This window comes from Centruroides vittatus, unplaced genomic scaffold, assembly GCF_030686945.1.
Source record: "Centruroides vittatus isolate TY-2023 unplaced genomic scaffold, ASM3068694v2 contig_884, whole genome shotgun sequence".
NCBI lineage: Eukaryota > Metazoa > Arthropoda > Arachnida > Scorpiones > Buthidae > Centruroides > Centruroides vittatus.
In genome coordinates this window covers 2,342,063-2,367,507 of record NW_027122576.1, presented here as the reverse complement: position 1 = coordinate 2,367,507, position 25,445 = coordinate 2,342,063, and the positions used below count along the sequence as shown (strand labels likewise).

Genomic DNA, 25,445 nt, shown 5'->3' with positions numbered 1-25,445 from the left:
AAAAAATTCCAATGTGTTTACATCCGAATTGGTTGCATAATGGTGACCCAAAGCCTCTGTAGAATATCTCAAATTATTTAATTATAATAGATTAATGCTCCTATGTATAATTTATGGCCTGTAAAACAGGTTTTCTTGCTAAGGGAATTAAAATTCACTCGCGTTGACCTAAAAGTTGAGTCGGCAAAATAATGGCACAGTAAGTACGAAAAGAATTCGAGTTGGCCCGAAGATAAAATGGCATATAAACAGTAAAGTAGTATCAGATATCAATTTTCTCACGGGTGCTCTTCTGCTGTTCTACGAAGCGTGACCAAGCGATTTTTGTCGCCTTGTAGTTGACAACACAGCCGCTTCATCCAAGCTATAAAGTACTATCACATCTTAGAGACTCGGCAACCCTTAAATTATTCGGCTTGCCGACCGAGATGATTGGATACAAACTATGAATCTCGACTAACTTAATACACCTCTGTCTATTTAACCTCCAAAGACATTTTTCTGTTGTTAAAAGAACCTGGCTAAGGCAGAACAAGTTGTTGCCAATCGAACGCACACGATTGGCCAATGTATGTTATGGACACGCCTCTTCGAGTTACGCGCGCTCGTCGATTGGCGGAAGTATCCGACTTCGGTTGTTTTGTAGAAAGGCGAGGCGTGGCTTTCCTCGTCTGGCGCTGCTTGTGTGATTGTCGCTCCATTCTGAGCTACTCGACGCAGAAGTGCAGCTGGGTTGTCCATACTGCGGACTTCTTCCGATGGCCGTGGACTTTGCAGTGCCCGATCTTCATCAACAAATGCCAGACAGATTGCCACACGTAGACGACGGTACGCAACGCAGCAAACCTACAAGCCCTCGTGTTACTTGTTCACTATCGCCATCGGTGACTCCACCGTCTTCTTTCTTCATCAGGGACATACTCAGTGATCCAAGACCCTTTAAACCCGTTTTTAGCCCTGCTGGAGAAGCCGCATTATCGCCTAGGGCTGCAGATTCTCCCAATGCTGCTGCGGGGGAACCATCCGCACCCGAACCTCAGGACTTAACAGTAAGACTATCTGTGCCCAAAGCCGATGACGAAAACGCGAGGATAGCCGAACGTGATCGTGACGTGACGGAAGACGAAGATGATGTCATCAGTAACGAAGATAAACATCACGATATCGGTGAGTTACTTTCTGATGGTTGGCCGGCCGTCTTGCCCCCCTTTTTTTTAAATAAGTCATAGTGTCGGATTGTTAGAGAAAGTTGCGAGTGTTTGCGTGACTCTCTGCGTTCGTGACTACTTTTTCCGTACTTCGTGTTAGTCAGGTGTCGAAGCTATGAAGGCAAAGCAGCGTGAATGTCTGCAGGTGTTTCTGGGTGTATAGGCCTTTGAATCTATAGTCAAACATGATCATTCGGAGGGCAGATCCCAACGTCATTTCTCCCCCTAATGGCATTTTTTTAACTAGATCATCACTCGAAACATACCCACCGGGCCTCTTAATAGGTTAACAAAGGGCTTTCCCTCTTTAAAACCTGACAATTTGCTCCCTAACCAGAAAAAAAATGGTTCTAGTACAGATTTAGATCTCAATTATGGATCCAAACTGGGTTCTATCCCTCACGGTTCTAACGAGACGAAAGACTGGAAAGGCTGACGCCCTTAAAATCTTTATCCTAAATTCATAAACAGTGCTGTAATTTCGATTCTTGTAAATAAAAATCGCTTGGTTGCTTATGTAAATGAATTTATTTTGCTATGCTTGGAAGGTTATGAAGGTTTTATAACAATGCGGAAAAAACGAGAGGGTATAATCGCATATAATTTCTGATAATGGTTATAATTGGAGTCATTTTTGAACGGTTTTAGTTCTGTTTAATCTGTAAACAATCTTAAATTCTGTACTATTTCGAAAATTGTATCAAAAAGTATTCTTAGAAACTACGCATGTGGGTAGTTTCGAGTATGTTCATGACATAAAAATTCTGTTTAGTTTTTCTTTTCTTTAAATGGATGAGATCGCTTTTAAAATTCACGGGATAACTCTTGTCATTCAATGGAAACGAGGACACCAATTTTATAAATTATCCAATCAACTTGGACTGCTTTCCCTAAACAATATAGACGAGAATCACTTGGGAAGATACAAAATGGGGTCTGACTTTTCTCTGCTGTTTAATCTCACAGTGTATTTATCTTTATGCATAGACACAGTTTCTCCCCATGGCTAGGTTGACCTATAAGTTAAAGACGAATGGCATTATTCTCATAAGTTTAGCGTTCTGTTTACTTTGTTACTGTATAAAGTACTACGTAACAAACTCCATAATTTATTACAAAAATTCTATTAATTTTTCTAGGTCTGATGTATTATTAACTTAACAGGCCTGATAATGTATAAAGCATAGAAGATCGTTGGCAATTTACACAGTTTCAAACTCTATACATGGAAATATTACGATGAATTTCGTGAATGTTATAGTATTTATCTTATTAGAAACATCTCTATTTAAAGATTATTGTTAAATAATTAAATTGAGTCACACAAGAACAAACATTATTGCCCTTTGAGAGAAAATGCGCTCCTGTCTAATGGTGATCATTAAGTCATCTGGACTTAAAATAAACCAATTGAACTTTATATAATTGCGTAACATGTAACACGGATTAATGCCCCATTATCTACAAATTGTAGGCTTCTTTCTCACCAATACGTTCTCTCTAATAGACCTAACTTAAAGACGGTTTAGTAACAGATAAATTGGGAAGATAATCAAATTTATTTAAACTTTGCAGTTCTTCTAACGATTAACTATATACGTAGCAGTTATGCTATTATAGTAATAGGACCTTATTAGCATTGAAAGTAGGTAAATTATTGTTACTCAGAACAAAAATTGATATTCCTCACGACAATAAGGGATAGTTTCTAACAGATTCTTATGAAATATTTTTAATTTTACCCTTGGATGACTCCAAATGATTGTTAGAAAAAACAATAAGAATTAAAATGACTCGATATTGCATCATTTTGTTAAGTAAAACGAGATCTTTTTAAGTGGCGAAATGATATATCGTCCAACAAGCTCAAACCAGGACATCATTATTAGCCTATTATTGCTTTGACACATTTACACATGTTTTTTGGCCTATAGGCATATTTATGCTTAGTGTAATTTAAAATTAAAGTTTTAAAATTTGGCTTTATAATAAACTAGTTTAAAATTCCAAGTTTTTCAACCGTATCATCTCTTTGTATCAACAACTTTTGAACGAGAATCAGAGGGTCACATAACTTTGTCTCCATTTTTTAATACGTAAAAAATAGTAATAACAGCATAGTGACTTATTAATTACTATCTTGAGAGGAATATTTGTTATAATATTTGGCCGTAGCATTTTTATTGTTCTTATTATAGCTACAGGATAAAGTTGATCTTAGCCTTGGAATCTTCGAGCGGATAAAAATATAAATTTAAATTGTTTACTAGTTTATTATCGAACCCTGTTTTTTTACACACAATTTTATGTTAAAACGTCACAGGTGGATTAATTTTGACAAATAACCGACATGTTGACACGATGTAATCATGCGTTAAAAGTTGTCACCAGGTAGAAAGTAAGTTTGACAGATTCTCGACTCTTCCACACCCATAATAAATGTCTCAACTCTAACGATTAAAGATCTGTCTAATGAAACTATTTAAACATTCAAAAAAAAATTGATAGATACGTTCGATAATCGCTTCACATAATATTAAAATTCACTTTTTATCAAGGCCTACATCTCTACACTTCGTATTAAGATTATAGGAGATATGGAAACAATCGTGGGTGTATAAACAGGAGCTAGGTTCTGTTTATAAGATGATTAAACTGATAACTTTTCGATCGTGAAACTTTATTTTCGACTTTAATCCATACGTCTATCGAATAATAGATTAAAACTTAATCAACCCCATCTTTCTATTTAACAATACAGCTTTTGTTGTAGGGATAAATCCAGCCATTTTGTATAAAATCCGATAAGACATCACAAAGACACTTTCTACTCCCGAGTTATATATATATATATATAAAGACTAAAGCTCAATCCAAGCGTTAGTGAAGTAGTTACCCAAATCAGCCTGGGGCATCCCGTCGCCTGTCATCTGCTGCTGGCCTAATAGGCTTTTTTCTGTCTGTAATTAGACCGTTGGCGGCGAGATAAACAGGGACTATCCCCCTTAACGATGACCCACCGACTCTCTTATAAAGGAATCTACTTGAAGTGGCTGCTGTTTGTATTCTATTCAACAATCGGATTTAGGCATTTTCTGCATTTTGCAGCATCTTCTAATAAAAAATGAAATCGTTAACTTTATGAATAAGCCTTTTCTTGCGGACTAGTCAATGAAATAAACTTATTTAAAGTCTACTTCACAATTCTTAAAACTTCAAAAACTTTAACATGGTGTAGTCAATTATCTAGGAATTTATTAATTTTTCACTTTATCTATGGGAAATTATTCTGCATCCGTTGTAAATAACAATCATTCTCTTGAATAGTATAACTTTATTACATAAGAATTTTCTATTTTGTACATATTTTCCACACCGTAACAATAGCAATACGTAACTTAAAATGCTCTCGTTTACTGGAATCATCAGCAATACATCTCTGTCCATTTCTAAAAATCTTTATCAGTAGGGAAATATATCCCTGTAATAAATGTTAATAAGGCTACGTTAGAGGCCCACTAAATTATAATTAGCCTGGTAATCCCACAGTAACAGCGCCAGCCACACGAATAAACCCCAAGGCTTTGCCAAGAGAGATGTTGTAGAACATTGCAGACCCCATTAAGCAACATTTGACACCAGTAAAGTAATACGTCGGTGGTGTCCCTGAGCAGTTATCCAGCGCAGACGTCCTATATAGTTACATCTACCGGTTAGCAAGATAAGATGTGACAGTTGGGAAACACACGTGGCAACCTATTCAAGATCTGAAGCCCCTAGAGGGACCGCAGATTGCGGACCTTACAGTTCCCATCGTGACCATCACACGCTATTCAACACGTATCCTAGACACTTCTTTACCAAGGAATTAGCTGTGTAAGAGTCGAATTTCTTTCCTCTTCATCCAGTTAATTATAATATTCTCTTTTAATTAACCATGTTTTGATGCGTTCATAAAACATTTCCACCTTTTTCTTTGCTAAAAAAATGGCCTTTTTTTGGTTAGATTTTAAGTGGTTTTGTCTTGTCGCGAGATACGAGAAGATGAAAGATTTTTAAGCATCTCGAGTCGATCAATTTTTATATTAAGAAATAATTTAAATTTTTAAGTTGATTTTTTATATATATGCAAAAAAAAAAATAACCATGCAGATCTCTTCACCTTCCAGTTAACGCGCCTATTCGTTTTAAATTTGGCTCAATGATAGATCACCTAATCACTCTATTAGTTTTTTACCTTAGCGTAGTACAAGAAGACGTATTATATCTTCCAAATACTAAAACACGTTCAGGAATTCTTAATTTTTTTAACTTCACGACTCCAAACTCCATCCCTCGACGAAAGCATCTATTACATTTATAAAAAGGTGTGGAAGTATTAGCTATAGACCTATTATTATTAAACATGTTTGAATTTCTAATATAGGTTCGGCTGTCACCTAAATTTGTAGATTTACACTATGAATATTTATAGAAAGATGCATGCAACATTACCAAATGATGCTTATCTTATCTTCCAGTTGATAAAAAATGAAGAACTAAACTATAATTTCAATTTTTGAACTGTACTAAAAAAAAAAAAGCGGGAAGCGTGAATATATTTTTATATACATATAAGTCAGACAAACTTTATCGCTTATATGCCAGTCAACTTTATTTTCTAATTAGCATAATTGGAGAAAAAATTAAATTGAAGTTATTGACGCCACATGAGGTTGAATAGATGCATCCTTTTAAGTTTCCAATTGAAAGTATCCGAAGAGGCTACTACATTTTGCTTGGCAGGTGGATTTCATTTTAGTTCCAGTTCATTAAGAATATTTCTGATTTACATAAACCAACCGCTGTTTGCTAGGAAACTTTTTAAAAAAACAAGTTCATGTATAATGTGACGCATTCACAGACCCATCTCTTGTATTATTCATCAAATATCTTTTTACCTCGCTAAATTAATATGATTGTAAAGTAGGTATAGGATGGAAATTTCTTCCTTTACTTAGAATATTTTGCTTATAGTTTTTTCCTCGGTTGAGGATGAAAAAAATATAAATAAACTCATTAAGATTCTTTAAAGAGTTTGATTATATAAATGAGATCCCTCTCTTCAGTCACATCTAAAACTTATTTCTAGATAGATTCTCGTCCTTTGTAATAGCTTTTTAATTAAGTTTTACGCTCTAGAACAGCTTTATTCGTCAATTTTTACATTGTAGAGTAGTTGTTTTCGATAAATTTCCTATCTTTTAAGTAACTTGCGGAATTTTCAGGTAATAGAGAAGTCTTTCTAGTAAGCTAGAAGGCTCTAGAATAACTTTTTTTGGGATAAAATTAGACGTAAAGCTGTAAAGAAGTCTGATAATCTCTCAAGTTTCTAAGCCTTCAATATTAAACTTATATATTCCTATATTTCTAAAGAAACGATCTAATGGAAATTCTCAAAAAGTATCGGAAAACAAAGAGAAATAATTTAAAATTATAATTTAAAAATATTTTTATTTAAAACACAACATTAATTAATCAAAACTTCGAAAAATTTAACTTTATACGAATTATCAATTGGCAGACCGCAAGAATGTCAGACAATTTTTTACAGGTTTTTGAAAGATCCAGACCTAAGATCAATATTTTCGATACAAAAGTAAATATTTCATTTAAACATTTTTTACACATTTCTCTATTTTGACACATGTAGAACATTTTAAATTCGAAAATAAACTTTTCGACAGACATTATTTTTTTTATCGCCTTTCGTGGTTTGAAACTTGATCCTGAATTTTGTAAAATTTACTTCAAACAATAGCGAATATTTTAAATTTAATAATATATATTTTAAAATGCTCGTTTCTAGATAGATTTTCATGTTTTGTAATAACTTTTTAATCAGGTGTTAAGCTTCAAAGTAGCCTTTTTTCACTCTAGAATAGCTTTTTTCGTCTCTTAAATAACCTATTCACTAAAATTTAAGACGCTAGAGAAATCTTGGTTCTAGAATAACCTCTTTTTTTTAATAAATTCAGATGTAAATTTATATGTATATAAACTTATAAGAAAAGATATAACGCCTTAAGTGCTTAAAAAATTGTTTTATTAGTTCGGTTTTACACAAATCTGCGTATAAGAAATTAATTAAATTATACAAATTTATAGAAATTTGGACTCTACATTTAAAAAAAATAAGAAATTATAAAAAATTATATAAGAAAATACAATTTTATAAAGAATTAACATAGAAAACTTATAGAATTGTGTAGATTTACGAAGGATATCTTTAATTTTTCAAAATTTCGAGACAATATTTTTCATTTCGAAATAAAATATAAAAAATTAACAATTCTTTTATATTTTTCGAAACTAACAATTTCTAGAAAATACGAGCAAAACGCCAACTTTATGCCATATTTACAGCCATTTGGTATAGAGCAATATCAAGCCATATAAAATCTGGTGCATTTGTAGCGATGAAGTATTGACAGCTTTCCTACGTATAAAGCGATAAAGGAAATCTTTGGATCAAGTGCAAAGTCTACAGACGATGAAGTTATCCCGAAATAAAAAGCCAATAATACTCAACCAAGTGTGCCACTATCTTCTCTTAATCCTGCTTAGTGTCTTCTAAGATGCCGTAGATATCAATCTTTCTATTGTTAGGCGATTAGAGCTTAGGGGAAAAAAAGAGAAAGAAACACCAGAAATTTCTTATAAAAATATTTTATAAACTAAAATTTTCTATATTAATACACTCTTATACAAGTTTAAGATTAAATTAGACATAAAAAATTGCATTTAAACTTAATTAAATAGCGGTTTTTTTACACATTAATTACACACATTTCATAAATTAAACATGATTTATTTTTTATTTTAAATTAGATTAAAACTTAAATAATCGATTTTTTGATTAAATTACTTATTAAAATTGTGTATTTTTAAATAAATTTAAATTAATTTTTTTTAGCTTCAGCTGCTCAATAAAAAGTTAGATTAATAGTTTCTATGTATGGATAGCATCTTCCAACATCACTTTTTTTTTCTCTTCTTCCTAAAACGGCACAAAACTAATCCTGAATAAAAATCCGATTGTGTAAAAATCAATATTTGAACCATTTATCTCTTAAGAAAGATCTTTTAAACAGGAAAATCTGTTAACTGAAGATAAATAGTGATAGGTTTTCTAGGAATTGATAGCTCAATATCTCAGGATTAGATGCTCTTAAAGTAGACTTCAACTTATATAAATCCGGTTTTATTCTTTGCAAATGATATCTACCCATTTTATGAACTTAAATCGAATTTAAAATTATAAAAAAATTATATAATAATAATAATAATTAAATTAAATAATAAAATTATATATATTTTAGCTTATACTCAATATGTCATTCAAACTACTTGTTAAGTTTTTATTAAACATTTTCCTGATTTAAAACAGATACTTGGCCTCTTTAATTCTACTTTTTTACCTTAATATAATCCTGAAATTTACTTTTTCCTTAATTTTTTTCTGTTTTCAATAATGTTTTCAACAAAAATTAATTTTAAGATTTAATTGATAATCGTTTATAAGATTGTTGTTCCTGTCAGTTTTTTTTTCGTTTAAACATTATCTCCTTATATAATAAAACCACCCTTTTAAAAAATGTTATAGATGTTATAACGTGATAAAATTTCTAAAAGCATTGTTAAAATTGTGTGATTGACCATCTCGTTCGATAATTAATTTTAAGATTTGATTGATAATCCCTCATTCGGATGTTGTCCTTGTCACGTTATTTAGTTCAATAATTTTCCTCCTCTACTTTATTCTTGAAAATATATTTATATTATATGAATTTGATCTATTAAAAAACACATTGGAGAACTTTCAACATAATTATTTTTATTAAAAAAATCTTTAATTAATTGTTCTAAATGGGGATGCTGTTCTTATCATTTATATTCTTGAATGGTTTGTCATAGGCCTAGTTAAGACTGTAATAAATCTTAAAGTTTTATGATTAATTTTTTATATTTTTAAACTTTTTTTTTATTTAATAAATAAATTATTAAATTCGTTTGTTAGTTCAACCCTAGATTTGATTGATAGTATTTTATATTTGAATGTTATTTACATCAGTAAATCGTCTTTCCTATCAAACTTACAGCATTATAAAATGAAATTTATTTTAAAAAATACACCTTTAAAATTTTTAATATAATTAATTTAAATAAAAAAAATAAATTTAATGGTGAGTTACTAAACTTATTCTTCTTAATTTTTAGATCCTTTTTTATATAATCATTCATTTAAACTTGCGACTATAATTTATCTAGTTCAACAAGTTTCCTCTTCTTTTTATTACTTTATCACATTTAGGCCTTGATATAAAATTGGAGCTGTTAAAAGAGATTTTAACGTGATTAATCTTATTTTATTTTATTCTTGTTTTTGTATTTTCAAACGTTGTATGACTTACCAGGCATATCCCACAAGATTTTAAGGTAATAAAATGCGTAAGAAACCACTTTTTTTCTTATGGTTATCCGTGTAGACTTTTATCAGATAATATTTTATAGTATATTTTACGCTTTTAGCAATTTTTTGGGACAAAATTTCGAGAGCCACGAGCCGGTTATCGCTAGTAGAAAAGTCTTAAAAGATGTCGGTGTGTGTGTAAAATAAAAAAATAAAAAATAAAAAGAATTGAAACTGTGGCAGGTTCTACTTTTAAACGATGGGAAAAAAAGTGGATAATAAAAACAATTTGGCGGATTTTTATTGAGCCTATAGGCCTGTAACGGCGCCGTCTTACACATTGCAAATACGTCAATCAATTTTTCGTATCCGATTTCAAGAATTTTCTCCTATAACTCACTGAACCTTAACGAAAAAGAAATCATACCGGCAATCTGATACTTCAATGACTGTAAGACACGGTAACCGTTAAAAAATGGTGACGTTTCCATATTGATTTTAAATCGAATAGACAAGTTTTATGTCCTAAAAGTTGCTCGAGTGACCTATTATTTAAAAAATATTAAAGGTTAAAGTGCAATTGCAGTTTAAATTAAGCTATTCCCCATGGTTCTAGGAAAACTAGTTGCCCAAGAAAGTGGATAGAATCTTCTTCTACATGTTAACCTTGCTATTTTATGTTCTTCATTCAATAATCAACCTTGTTTGAAATTATTTTAAGGTTCTAATGTAATTTTATAGTTCAAGTTTCCTTAATTACCGGTTGTATATCTAATGTCTAAAGATGTTATTCACTATGGGCCGATTGCTGAAGTGTAACTTAACCTAATAAACCGCAGCTTGAATTTTAATTTTATCCAATAATTGGATATTTAAATCGAAAACCGCATCATAGACTTCTCTAGAATATTATAAACAGCTAATTCTACACTTTGATTGAACAGAACTCTTACTTAAGCAATACAATTTTTGAAAAATTTTGTTTAATTCTTTAACTTTTTCTGGAAACTTTTATTTGTTAAATATAATTCTATTCATTTTAATTATTAAATCCTATAAAATTTGTATATATCATTTATTATTTTACTTAAAATAAAGCAAATTATTGTATTCTTTTTAAGTTTGATCTTTTTAAAGTTTACGAAATTAAGGAACGAATTTAGCAAAATTTATTATTATAAATTATAAAAAATAATAAAGAATAAATATTTAAGATTCGTAATTTACGATTTAAACTCCATTTTTAACATTATAAAACTTAAATTAGTTTATTTTTACCGAAAGTATGTACGATTTTTAAATTACAAACACGCTCAAAACACGAAGACGAATCGAGTTACACGCTATCTTAGATTTTTAATAATTAAAATAATATCATTTTAATGCAAATTATCTTTTTAAAAAAGTATAAAAATAAACTATCAAATAGTATGCATATAAAATAAATAAATAAATAAATAAGACAATAATGCAAGTTCGCAGAATTGTAATTTTTTTCGTTACAAAAATGAATTAATTATTTTTTTAAAAGCAAATTTAATTAAATTAATAATTTAATTTTTATTTTTATTTTTTAATTTTCTTTCGTCTATTTTACTAACTTGTGAATTATGTTTATGAAAGCGGCACTTTATTTTGCGTGGTTGTTTCGTGTTTGCACACTTGGAATCACTTTCACACGATAGACTTTCTAATTGTATATCCGCAAAGGTAATTGTTCACGCAATGTCGAAAGAGAAGAAACTTATTATGAATTAAGTAAAGGATATAAAATCGTAAATATCCATTAAATAAACTAAAGAAGGCCTCTTCTTTCCGTTTGTTTAATTTATGAATTTAACGTGATTTGTTTAATAGTTGTAGCTGCAATTAGATATAATAAATTTAAATATTTATATAAAATTTTGTTAATTTTTAGTTTAAGTGAAACTTTTTGATGTATTCTCGGAAATAATTATGAATTTGGCGGTTTTAATTTAAATATTTCGTTTATTTTTTTTTAAGTATAAATTTCGCTATTTTTGAAGCTTGATAGCTTAAGTGATAAAATTTTACTAAATGAAGCTCAGGGAAATGAATTTATACATAAGTTTAACAAGTCACAGCTTATGGCCTCTTACTTTTAAATTTATTATTTAATGGAGAGAAAGGGCCTCTCATATGTTATAGCTTAATGTCACAACAAGTCTGAAGACTTATGACATTAAGCTATAACATATGAGAGGCCCTTCTGGTCCTGATTATCCGGATGCCTGTGATCATTTGTAATTGCAGTATAAATGCAAAAATTAAAAAAAAATCAATTTTTATTTTAAAATTTTTGGAAAGTTTTGTTGATTTTTAAACAGATCTAAATTTTTTTTACTTGTATTTCTTATAATTTTGAATTTATTAAAATATTTAATTTTTTGTAAATTAACTAGATATTATATATAATAATTAAAAGTGATTCTTTAAACTTTCTAAAGTATTTTTGAGTGTAAATTTTATGAAAATTTTTCATTTTTTTTTAATTAATAAAGTAAATTTACAAAAACAAACAAAAATTAATCTTCAAAATTATTGAATTTTTAAAAATAAAACTTATTTTAAAACTTAAATAATGGATTATTTATTTATTTTACGAAAATTTATAAAGAGTACAAAGAAATTGCAAAAAGTAGACTGAATTCTCCTCACGAAATAAAAATACTATATAGAATTCCATATGAAAAAAACATATACAAATTAATTTGGGGTGGTCGAAATATATGTCCATACATTGTCTAACCATATATATGTGAATTCTATAGAGAAATTTTTCGAAATATTATCTATTAATTTTAGCTAAAACTTAAAACATGGTTATTACATGTGTTTAGTTAGTTAATGCATGTTTGTATTATATATACGCTTATATATATGTTAATTGTTGTGTATTTTTATACTTATAGTAATAATTACGTAATAAATATAAAAATTAAAAAATTTTAACTAAAATAAATATATAAAACTTTTAAAAAAATCAATAAATTTAAATTTTATAAACTCGCACTCAAGTAAATAAATCTGTAATTTATTAACCAAATACGTTTTCAAATTTTTTTTGAATTTTTGTGAATAATTTATAGAAGATATAATGAAATGCTCTTTTATAAAATACTAAGAATTTCAAATGACTTTCATTACTTTTAACAGAAAATTAATAAAAATTTTATCAGCGCATTACGATGCCCTCTCCATCTACTCGAATAATTTATCATTTAAAAACTTCTATACACTTTAATTCACCTTTACTCGCTTAACTTATCATTTTTTAAAAAAAAGTTTTAAATAAATTTATATTTTTTCCACGACTTAAAAGGTCAGATTTTAAATTTCTAAACGTCTTAAAATATATAAATGAAGCTTTAAAAGTTACATCATTAGTTATTTATTCGATAATGTTTATATAAATATCGTTTTTTTCCGAATTTCGTGGAATTTTATTTTATTTTAGAAACGAGATATTCTTTCATTTTATAACTAGATTATTTATATAGAGGAAAAAACCCTATATTGATTGTTGAATTATACAATTTGCGTGCATTAAGCGTTGTCAAACACCATTCAATTCTCAATTTTCCGGCATTAAAGTTGAAAAAGGATCACTCATTTATGTCTTTATAATAGAATACGAGAACAAAAAGATCTGTTGGTGGACGGACATCCTGACTTTCTGTCCTCTTTATATATATCTATATATAAATGTATATGTTTGTGTGAAGAGTTTCATATCATCCCAACATCCTGATTCGAGTTATTGACTGACAAATAGATACAATAATGCTACAATTTTGTTGGAGTTTAGAAAGAAAGGGAGGATTTCCTCCCACGTTTGCGAATTTATATATATATATATATATAAAGTATTGAGAGTAAGTTAGAAAGAGGGAAAATTTTAGAATCTTATTAAATTCCTTATATATATATATATATATATATATAATTTTTTTTTTCGATTTTGAAATCGTTTAAGCCACATCCTATTCTTGAGTTCTGAAAGGAGAAGTAGATGAATGGAATTCAAATAGGATAACCAAGAAAGAATTTCTAAGAGATTGTTACATAAAGTATGTAGTTGTGAGTCTTTGACTACAATAGACGCCATTTTGGATTTTTTCCAACATTTTTCTATTATTCGAAAAAGATTTTCGAAAATAGTATGCGTGTTTCTTCTTCTTCTTTAGATAAAGTTCGAATTCCTATAGAATGAAAGTCAAAATAAATATTTAAAGAAACATTTTGACTATATATTTTACGAATTTTAAATCAGTTTGATTTTAATAATGTAGGCCTATATAGGGTCTATATATTTTTACTAAATATTTATTTAAATTTTTCTATATTTTTAAAGATTCTACTAAACTTTTAAAAGAAATATATTATCGAGTTAATGCATCAATTAATTAAATATAATTTAAATTTCTTTATAATTCTAATAAATAATAACAATTTTTAATAAAAATACTATAGCCTAACTTCATCTAATTATAAAAGAAAAAATCGAGTTTAAGTGCGCTGTTAAAGCCTACTTTTATATTAATTATCAAGTTATATTTAATATTAATATTTTAAAACTTAATTTAGTAAAGTTTTAATCGTAAATATTTAAATAATAAATTAAAATTCCAGCTTAAAATGACGATGAAAATACCAAATTATTTAACTTGTTTGTTTAGTTGCATGATAGACAGCACTTCAATTTTTGAATCATTTGATAATAGGGCGTTGGTAGTGACGCTTTTAACAGCATAAATAGCATAATTAAAAGCAGAAAACAATAGAATGTTAATGCTAAATGGCTCAGATTGTAGGCCTACATTAATCAGGACCGGATTTACACGTAAGTTAAACAAGTTACGGCTTGGGGCTTCATGAGACGAGGGGCCTTGCTACGTTCTAAAAAAAAAGAGGTAAGATTGATAATAATTAACGTTTTATCCATTATTTGGTGGGATAGGAAGAGCCTCTCTTGTAGCGTAGGTCCACAGTTTAACCTATTTAAATCTGACCCTGACATTAGTTTTTAGTTTTAAAATAATTAAGTCAATCAGCTAACACGATTTCAAATAGTTAATTGGTATTTAAATCAATCAGCGAAAGTGAATCAATTTCAATAATAGTACGCAACTTTTAATTGAAATAATAAATAGTTTCTGATTAAAATAACGTAAAAAGTAATTAATTTCCAGAATTTTGATGTCACTAAGGATCCAAATATATGATTTGAACTTACTCTGACATCCTATAAGTTATTATAAGTAAATGAGATGTTAGTATACGAAGTATGAAAATGTGTAATAACCGCTTCAACAAACGTATAGAGATTACAAATTAGAAGCGTAGTGTATCAGTTTTCAAAATTTTAAGCACATAAATCATACATAAATGAGAAAATACATCTATCAAAACGCTCAAACCGAAGATAAGGTTCAACTTTCTTTGGCATATCTCCAGACGGATCTACGAAAAGTCAACCACATAAACTTAATCCCATTTGGACATTCCGTCTCTCAAACGTCTCCAACTCTTCAAGTGTTGCCATCTACAACTTCAATACATTTATCACGTTTGATAATATCCTAGGATATAATAACCTAGCCTATCTAAATTCCAACACCTTTCAAACGTATCATTGTCGAATGTCCACTCACCCACTCTGTAGGGGACGATAGACCCGCCATACAGCGGCTAAGATAGGAACTAGGTCCATTAATTACATGGCCGCGGATGGTCTTCGTCACAGTGGCGCCTTTAGACTGGACCGGTCTCTAATTACGGTTGAAAGAGGGTGGTGTGTGAAATGTTTGTTTTTACCTGGATGTATCTGGACGGACAAATGACGGTTTAAGAGAACGAATAAATAGCAGTGGAAGGATTCTACTTCTTCAATTTTTTTTAATTCTTTTTTTTTAAGCTCCTCTATCTTTGCCGAATAGGATTATAGGTCGGGAGTGTAAATCTAACTGTGAAATTATAACAGTGATGAATATTTGGTTCGCCCTTGAAGGCAGGTGAACTTCTTGCAATTCGGTGGCAATTGATGTAGTCTATTACCTTTCTACTGTATCTGATCTGTCTAATCGTGTTTGCATCATATAATGTTTTTTTTTTTTTAATAAAAATAAAAATAAAAATGCCACTTTTAACAATAGAAGGTGGTATTTTTATCCTGTTAAAGGGTTGATGGTGGGTGTGGGAATGTCTGGGTGGATTTTTGGATGATTTTAGTTTGTGTTTCGCTTGATTGCATTGTATGAGGTCAAGTTTAATTTAGTACTGGAATTTTGAGAGGTTTCCAAGTGATTGTTGTTTGAAAAACAGTTTTTAAAGTAAATTCTTTCTTATTTTTTTTTTAATAGGATAAATAAGGCTTCCACCTCCTACAACTTTCCTACAATGAATATATTAAAGAAAGCATTCTAATTCTAGTTAGATATCTCTTAATTTTTTAATATAACTAATAAATTAAATTTATAAGTTATATTATATTCTAAAGAAACTTTACATTATTTTTATTCCAAAAAAAAAATAATAATAAATAATTGATCTTTGGTATTACAAATTCTTATTGCCTTGTATTTTTTTTTCACTCGTTCTTTCTTTAGTTTATGGATCCATCTTAGCATTTAAGATCATAAAAGAGGAAAAAACTGCCCTTTTGGCTCGATCGAAAGAGCTTTTATAATACGATTCCAATAGACACGTGGGTTTGGCGAAACGATTGTCGAGTGAGTGGAATTTTAATGGTGAAAAATTTTCGAAACTCACGTGATTCTCCATATCGACGATCGCTCTTGAGGATCGTGCGTTATTAAGAGGGTTTTGTCATGTGATGAAAGCTCGAATCGCATGAATAACAACGTCGCAGATATTATATAATTTGGTGAATGTCAGACGAAAGGCGTGATCGATATAAAGCGATAACATTCGGAAATCGCCATAATTTTGATTAAAAAAAATCAGAAAACCAGTGATGTTTTTTTTTCTTAAATTGTCATGCAATTCGTTATCATTTCAATAACTACAGAATAAGCATACTTTAACGGAAAATAAGTATTAAAAAAAAGTTAAACATTATGTAACTAGATATAACAGGTTTAATTAACTGTAATTATTGAGTATGATCAATAACTAAATTAAACAGTGATCGAATCGATCACGCAATCAATTAAATCGTAACCTACGTATAAATTAATTAAAGAAGAATTTTGGAATAAGATCATATAAAAATATTATATAATAATATAAGTAAATAAATTTTATCAAGGTGTAAATTTCAAGTTTAAATATATAAAAAAGGTTTACATCGGTAGTTTATTTAATAATAATAATTATGATCAACAAGTTTAACTCAACCTAATCATTAAAAATTATCAACAAACTAAATTAATTAAACAGTCATCAAACATAATCAAGCGATTAATTAAACATTAAATAGGCTAAACATAATGCTGGCAAATATCACTTAATTAAAGAATTTTAGAGAAAGACAAGCAGAGAGCATTAGAAATTAATTATTTCTTCGTATTATAAATTTCAAGCTTTAAAAAATATTCGTATTGATAGATTATGCCACAATAATAATCGTGATTAACAAGTTGAATTAAACCAAATCATTAAAAATTATCGATATACTAAATTAAACAGTCATTAAACATAATCACGCGATCAATTAGAGGTTAAATAACACATAATGATGACACATATCACTTAATTTTTCGGGAAAGAGCACAAAACAAGCAAACAAAATTAAAATCAAATTTTTTTCCAAGGTTTTAAAAAATTTTTATATCGATAGATTATGTAATAGTAATAATTATGATAATAATTTTTTTTCCTATTATCCATATTTTCAAATGATCAATTTACTTGTTGACAATTCAAGGATATCCTTGTATCAATTTATGACAAGTCGTAATTATAATTATCACTTTTAAAACTTGAACGGTGACTACGTGTTTCAATTTGAAGACTACATAAACATTTTACATAGATTCTAAATTTATCATAATACATTTTATCGTTTTACATTCATGCTGACAATTCAAGGTTTTTCCTTCATATAAAGTTATGAATAATGACAGGTGGTAATTGTTATATACGTTTTTTTTTATAGGACAAATTCTACTTTTTTTATTGAAAATTTTATTATTATAGGCCTATGGGCGCATTGATATGATAAATCTATAATTATATATATATACACGCATATGTTTTCTTAAAAGTTAAAATGACAAGTTAAAAATTTAAATGACTACAATTGCTCTTTATTTAACATATCACGAATTTAGGTTAGTCCTATCTAGCTTATTTTGAGAGCATAACATATTTATTAATACATTTGATTTGATGTAAATTTAAAAATTGTGCTAACCAATAAAGTTTCTTTGTTTAAAAGTTTCCTTCATTTAAATTTATTTCGAACCAATAAAACGCTTTAATTTTAAGTAATCTTATTCAATCGGATTCGTACGTTTGAATTTCAAAATTTGAGTTTATAACAGCCAATTGACTTTTAAAATAATTGATGACGTAAAACGAGTCTCCGCGTTCCATTTATTACGATGATAACATTATTCTGAGTAAGATTAAATAAATTAAATATATTTCTTTATTAAATTATTATGAAACAATGGAATAATTTACTAATTATTTTATTAAACGTTTTTAAAATCCTAAAATTGCTATAAAATCGAAGTTAATACGACGCGATCAGCGATTAGTTACTATTGAGTGCGTTAGTTTCCATTGACCAATAGGAAGAGTGATAGCATGTATTGAACGAAAAATCACATTTTAATGCGTATTAACGGTTATTAGGACCTTCGATCGAACTTAAATTAATTTAATTAATTTAATAAACTGACAGAAAAAACAAAATCATATATTTGATCTCGATATTTAGGCCTTTTCGGCGTTTGTCTACAGTTAAATATGCGGATGACGATGATTAAAAATAGCGGAGGAATGATGAAAAATATTAGGTCTTCAGTTAATAACACTTTTAATTAAAGGGAAAACGTTCTTTAATGCCTCTACAGTCGAATGAATAACCAATTAAAGTATTTAAAATTAGCATGATATCGTTAAAAAACGATGTTCAGTAGTTGGAAATAAATCATTGAATTAGGTCAACGATAAATACTTCTAATTATACGTTTCGTTAAAGGCAAAAATTACATTCAAATGTTTTGGCATTAACGGTTTGTTTCCTATAGATCCGATCTAAATGTATTACACTGTTGATATCATCAATCACCCATTAGAATCATTTCTTTCCAGCAAAAAAACTTACACAAAAACTTAATTTTTTTTATAAATTTAAACGATTAAAAACGTTCTCAAACTGTCAAGATAATTACTTTTTTATTAAATTTTATGTAATTCCAAATTAATAATGTTATAAACAACCATTCTTGGTCTGTATCAAAGCGTAAAATTGATTTGGAACATAACATTAATGCCAAATTTCAAGAATATATTAATGATCAGAACAAGTTTAAAAATAAATGTTAAGCTTTTCAGGATATTTTAAATTGATATACACTAATTTTAAATTATTTTATTTTATTATTTTTTCTGGTTTTAATAGTAAAGATAACTGTACCAATGACCTCATTTTTCTTACTAAAGCCAAAATGCTTTAAAAAATATAAACTTTTCTCTTTCAAATTGATTATTTTTCTTGAATTTTGAGGAATTTTACTTTCTTTATCCGCTTTTGTTCTTATCCTGCGGCTGATATTTAATATAGAATAATCTATAGGTTATTAACTTAATTTTGATCTTTAGCAGCATATTTGTGGTAAGAATACTTAAAAAACAAAATATAAGGCCTTAAAAATTTGTTTAAAGTTACCTTAAACTAGCTTTCAACAGCTTTTTGTGAAGATGTAATTGTAGCACTAGCTACAAACCTTGACATCTGATAATTTGAAACGAGATATCAAAATGCCGATAAAAAATAGTTTTTTAAATAAAAATTATCTAATATAAAATTATATATATTTTTTCTTGAATATCAAATAATTTTAACTTGTGAATTCTTCTACATTTATATTTATTTTATTATTAAAAATAAGCGTAGATTAATCACTTGGCATTAGTATCAAGCGATGGGAAAGTACTAAAAATGCTTATAATTGCGTAAAATAAGGGGAATAATTTCAAATAAGATAATAGTAACATTATCAGCTTTGCATGTTTTTAAAATGTTAAAAGTTCTAATCGAAAAAATAGTTTTTTTTTTTTTAAACAAAAATTCTAATTTTATCTCATATGATTTTGTTTATGATAGGTATAATAAGATCATTTCAACAGTTTTAAATAACTGTTTCTCATTATTCAATTTCGAAAGCTTTCAGAGCATAATATCAAATTATAGTTGGCTATTAGGCTGCCGTCCTTAAAAGAATACAATTTAATAAAGATTTAAACACAAAGTAGATGGTGCAATCACTGTAATTGGTCATGGGACATGCCTTATCCCCCATTGCGTGCATAAAAGTCATGGAATACCAGGACTTTATTCCTGGCCGCATGACTTATTCATAGACATGTGTTGTCGTTCTTCTTAAATACCTCTTATTTATTAAGTAGACCCTCTATCCACTTGTCGATGTCATATAGCGCCAACCACTGGGGAACCCTTGCGTGGAACTGTGCATTAAACGCTCTTTATTCCCTCATTCAATCTGATTTGGTAAAGTGTGTCCGTCGCTTGTAATAAAACGATTGAAATTACACCATTTGTGTAGCTTCCGAATTTAATTTCTAGCGTGCAATTACCTGTAACACGCGACGGTGCTGAAGTTTATTTTAAATCTATTTATTACTTATTTATTTATTTATCTATTTTTTCTCTTCTGTCTCCTTTTAAATGTAGATGAAAACCTACACCATTTGGACAGGAACAGAGATGATTACGAAGATAGGTGCGAGTTAAAAGTTAAAAAACAGAGAAAGGCCAGAACTGCTTTTACAGATCATCAACTACAGACACTGGAAAAGAGTTTCGAACGACAAAAATATTTGAGTGTACAAGATAGGATGGAATTAGCGGCCAAACTTAATCTTACCGATACTCAAGTCAAGACATGGTATCAGAATAGACGGTAAGTGAATCTACACCTTTGTTTCTAAGTAATTTGTACAGAAGAATAATTTAAATTATGATATATTCGTGATCTATAAATGCGGTTGTATCTAAAGAAGATTGATTTTTTTCATGTAAAGATTCTACGGCCTAATATATCTCTTTTATAAGTTCCTCTATAATCATTGCTGTTAGCGGATATGCGATGTTGTATATCTTCGTGTTTCCTATTCACCCGGGGCACCTTGCCTATAAATCTGTATGGACTTCTTTATTAAATATTGCTGTTATACATCAATTTTATACGGGAATAAATTGTTAAAAATAAAATTTTTCTCGGAAATTTATGAGTTTAAACACGCGCTTGTCTATCCCAAATGTAGTCCTTCAAACTAGAATTGCTATGGGCGAAATTTATGCGTCAAGGCATACTTACAAGTCACTTACATTTAACTTTAATGGTAAGATAAGAGGAAAATGTCAAAACTTCAAAGATTCTAATTTAGTTAGTGCATCTTGAAACTCATTCATCCATGTTTAATTTTTCGTTTGTTTGTTAAAATATGAGTTTTATGTATTTAAAGATGAGGTTGTTGTGCGCGGAGATTATCCCTATCTGTTCGTTTAGCTCTAAATGCACCATCAAACACGCACATTTAACATAACATATATAAATATAGCTAATAATGGTTTCTGTACTAACTCTTGTTTCCATCCAAACAGTCGTATGAATAATAGATGCATACATATATACATTATTACGCTATTTACGTAGAATAGCTGGAATTTATACAGCAGATACACGTATTTCACTTTTAATATTTAATACCTACGCTGCACTTTTACTAAATTTTCTAATAAGTTTGAATTCTGTTTTAAATACATTTTAACAAATTAAACTCTTGTTTATTGCCTAAATGGCCTTAAAGAACATAAATTAATTTGATTTATGGACTGAATTTCCAAAAAAATAAGCGAATTTGAAGAGATGCGGAGTAAAATTAAAGAACGTTCGAAATGATACAAATGAAGATTGTAGGCCTGGACAGTTTTTGCTAATTTGATTTATTTAGTAAAAATGAATTTTCTTTACTAAATTGTCCAATAAGATTAACATAAATAAAATATAATCAAATATTAGCCAATGACATTAAATGAAGCAGTAAAATGCTTTTGTTGCATCGCATTTTCTGTATTATGGACAATGTTCTGTAGTACAGTAATTTTAGGATTACTTAAGTTCGATATCATCTTCCATTCTTGTTTATAGAAATATTTATTTAACATTTACATATTCTAATCACAGAATAATTTAAACTGTAATTAAATTACTATTTAGATATTGAAGTAAATTAAGCTCTTAGTAACATAGGCCTAAATCATCCTTAGAATGCGATTTGACTCTATAAAAACTGCTAACTAATCATTAAGATGTGTTGAAATGCAAAAAAGTCACTAATTTTACTCACATAAAACCACATTATAGCCTAATTAACGAATAGGCAAAACATTGAAACTAATTTACAAGAGGTTATCAAGAATAATTCGAACTTAAATAAGGCTAAATTTGGATTCAAAAGTTAGAAATTATCACCGAAATTCAATTAAAAATTTTTTAAAAAATCTTCACTGAATTGATTGATAATTAGTCAAATCGGAGCAAATTACGATTTTAACAAATTTTAAACTCAATTATTTAATCACTGTGTTTATCTGACCGCCTGTAATTATCTTTCTAGGACAAAATGGAAAAGGCAGACCGCTGTAGGACTGGAATTACTAGCAGAAGCCGGTAACTTCGCCGCTGTTCAAAGGATGTTCCAAACGAGTCCATACTGGTTAAGCCAATGCGCCACCGGGTTAACCGCACCCACTTCTTATTCAAATCTCTCCGGATACGATACGTATTATCGTCAAGCTGCTGCGGCCATGCAAAAACCAATGCCCTATCGTGTTTATCCTGGATTAGGATTATCCTTAAACGCATTAACGGCCAATGCCCATAATGTTTCAGGATTATCGCCGTCTTCGCCTACATTTAACCCACTACCTTCGACGACTACAACAACTTCGTCTTCGTCGTTTTATCCGAGAGAAAATCGATGTTAAAAAACAAATTTAAAAAAAAAATTTATAAATGAAGAACATCCTTTAAATGTTTCATTTTTGTCGTGTTGAAAATTTTGATCATTTAAAAAAAAAATAATAATAATAAATAATATTTTCTTTTGTTTAATTCCTTCTTCATGCGAACTGATTTTCATGTGTGGCAGTCGCAACGTGGTTGTGTGAACTAATATGAAGAAACAGCACTAAAAAATTAATAAAAAATATTATTATTATTATTAATAATAAACTGTTCAAGAAGTGAAAAAATGAAGTGTAAATAATATTATGTTCATAATTTTGTTTTTTATAATTCATGAATGCCTAAAATTTGTATTTATGTCGCCATTTTTCTGCTATATATAAATATATATACATATATAAATATACAGTAAAATAAAATAAAAAATTACATAATTTTTATTATTAATGCATCGTGATTTTAATAATTATGCAATATATATTTTTTTTAAATTAGGCTGAAAATGTTTCATTTTTGTTTGCCTGATTTAATTTTTTAAATTTGATTTTGTACATTTTGTAACTGGTTGATCTGAAATTATGTAAACGCATGTTGTAATGATCAGAAAGGTAAACAATTCATGTTAACAAAAAAAAAAAAAAATGTTTGTCTTTGTACAGTAAATAAAAAGACAGAATTACTGTAGGTGAATTGTTTTCTGCGTTTTAATACTTTTTAAATCCATAAATCCATGAAGAATTCATAAAAATAAGATCAAGGCCGGATTTAGATTTGTTATGGACTTAAGCTATAACATATAAGAGGCCCTTCTCTCTTTCAAATAATAATAAATTTAAAACAGTAAGGCCCTAAACTTTAACTTAATTCGGTTATGTAGGGCTATATAAATCTGGTTTTGAATAAAATGAGTTTACATAAATTTCTTTTTAGTAGACCTATGCATAATTATCGAGTTTTATCATAATAAATGCAACTTATTTATTTTTAAACTTTAAAAATTACATTATTATTATTTTCAGGTTTTAACACCTCTAAATAAAGTTTTTATACAGTTAAAACCTTGTCTGTAAAGGATCTGAAAGTAAAATTTATATTAAACTCGTCGTTTTTGATGCTGAAATCTAACGTAATCTATAGAGTTTAAGCCGTGTTTACCTTATTTATAACAATTTTAAATATATAAATAACAGTCTAAAATAAACGAATTTAAGATCTTTCTAGATTCGTTTTATAATTTTCTACACGATTAAACATTCGTTTCGTGTCTTTAAAAGATGTAAAAAGAAGAAAGAAAGAAAGAAGAAGAAGAAGAAAAAAAAAAAAAAAAAAACAGTAATGTAATCGCAATAGGAATCGATTTAACCTAGAAAGTAGGAAACTCTCTTCTATAAAATCAATTAGCTTAGTTAATTAACAGCAGTATCGACTAACTAATGTATTGAGTCCATTATAATTATTACTGAAACCTAAAAGTTGGCGGAAATGATTGCTAGCGATTTGTGGAAGTAAATGTCATTACATGTGATTTGCGCAGTGATTATCCAATCTAGTGCTTAATGTGTAGTGTTTGACAGAGCGAGAAACACATTTCACACATGTGTTCGGTCATGAGAACACGACGGGATGCAACATAATGTTCGAAAACAAACTTAAATCAATCTGCTAAAATAATTAAGAAATCACATTATTCGATCGAGACGTGTAGAAGGCCAGCATTAAAATGCTTTAACACGTTAAAATATAAAATTTAGTTCGAAATAGTGTTTATATAAAACCCTGTTTACAGTTTCGATGCTATTTTGGATCACTTCTGCGATGATGATTTCTGCATCCTTATACAAGCGATTAGCATAATAAAAAAAATAGGGTATTTTAATATATAGGGGGCTATATATTTAAAAAGCTTTCTTCGATTCTATCCCCTTTAAAGTATTAAAAAAAAAGGTTCCGGAATAAACCCCTTATCAAGGGAAAGCTTTCTATAAAAATCGAATTGAGTGTTGGATAGGAGAATAAGCGAGGCGTAAAGATTCTCTACTAGAGACGCCATTTTGTGAATCCAAGCATCAACAGCCTTTCGTCCACTTAATCTCAATCCCAGAGGGATACACAGTCGCAGTTATTATGGAACTAAACCGTGACTAGATTGACAAACGTGTTAGAACGCACCGCTCTGTGAGGAAAACGAACGAATCCTAATTCGTGACGACATGACGCAGACAGAGCGTGACCTATAGGCTTTTACCCGAGTAGGACCCACGGGGATTGGAGAATCGGAAAGGTTTCCTAGGTTAGACTTCTCTGTTAGTATCTATACTGCCGGCAACATGAAAGTAGTTGGGTAAGAATCACCTTGCCAACTGTAAATTGTGACAAATATATTTTTATTGCTACTTCCATACTTGAATTTATGTTTAAAAGAGTAAAATAAATAAATATATATATATATAAAACAAAATTTTTTCCCAACAGATATTACTTTAACAACTCGGAATTATAAAATCGGAGAAGCACCCTTTGACGTGACGGCTTTCGTCATTTAACACACATAACGTAACGAATTTAATTAAATAATAT

General features: G+C 28.9%; 1 protein-coding gene across 1 annotated transcript; it reads left to right on the top strand.

Moving 5' to 3' along the window:
- Positions 1-716: 716 nt before the first annotated feature.
- Positions 717-23,558, top strand: LOC136983611 (barH-like 1 homeobox protein). Its single transcript, XM_067280404.1, has 3 exons — positions 717-1,167; positions 20,570-20,798; positions 22,519-23,558. Exons 1-3 carry the CDS (start codon positions 759-761, stop codon positions 22,886-22,888), a joined length of 1,008 nt encoding a protein of 335 aa, XP_067136505.1. The 5' UTR covers positions 717-758; the 3' UTR covers positions 22,889-23,558.
- The last annotated feature ends 1,887 nt before the right edge of the window (positions 23,559-25,445 follow it).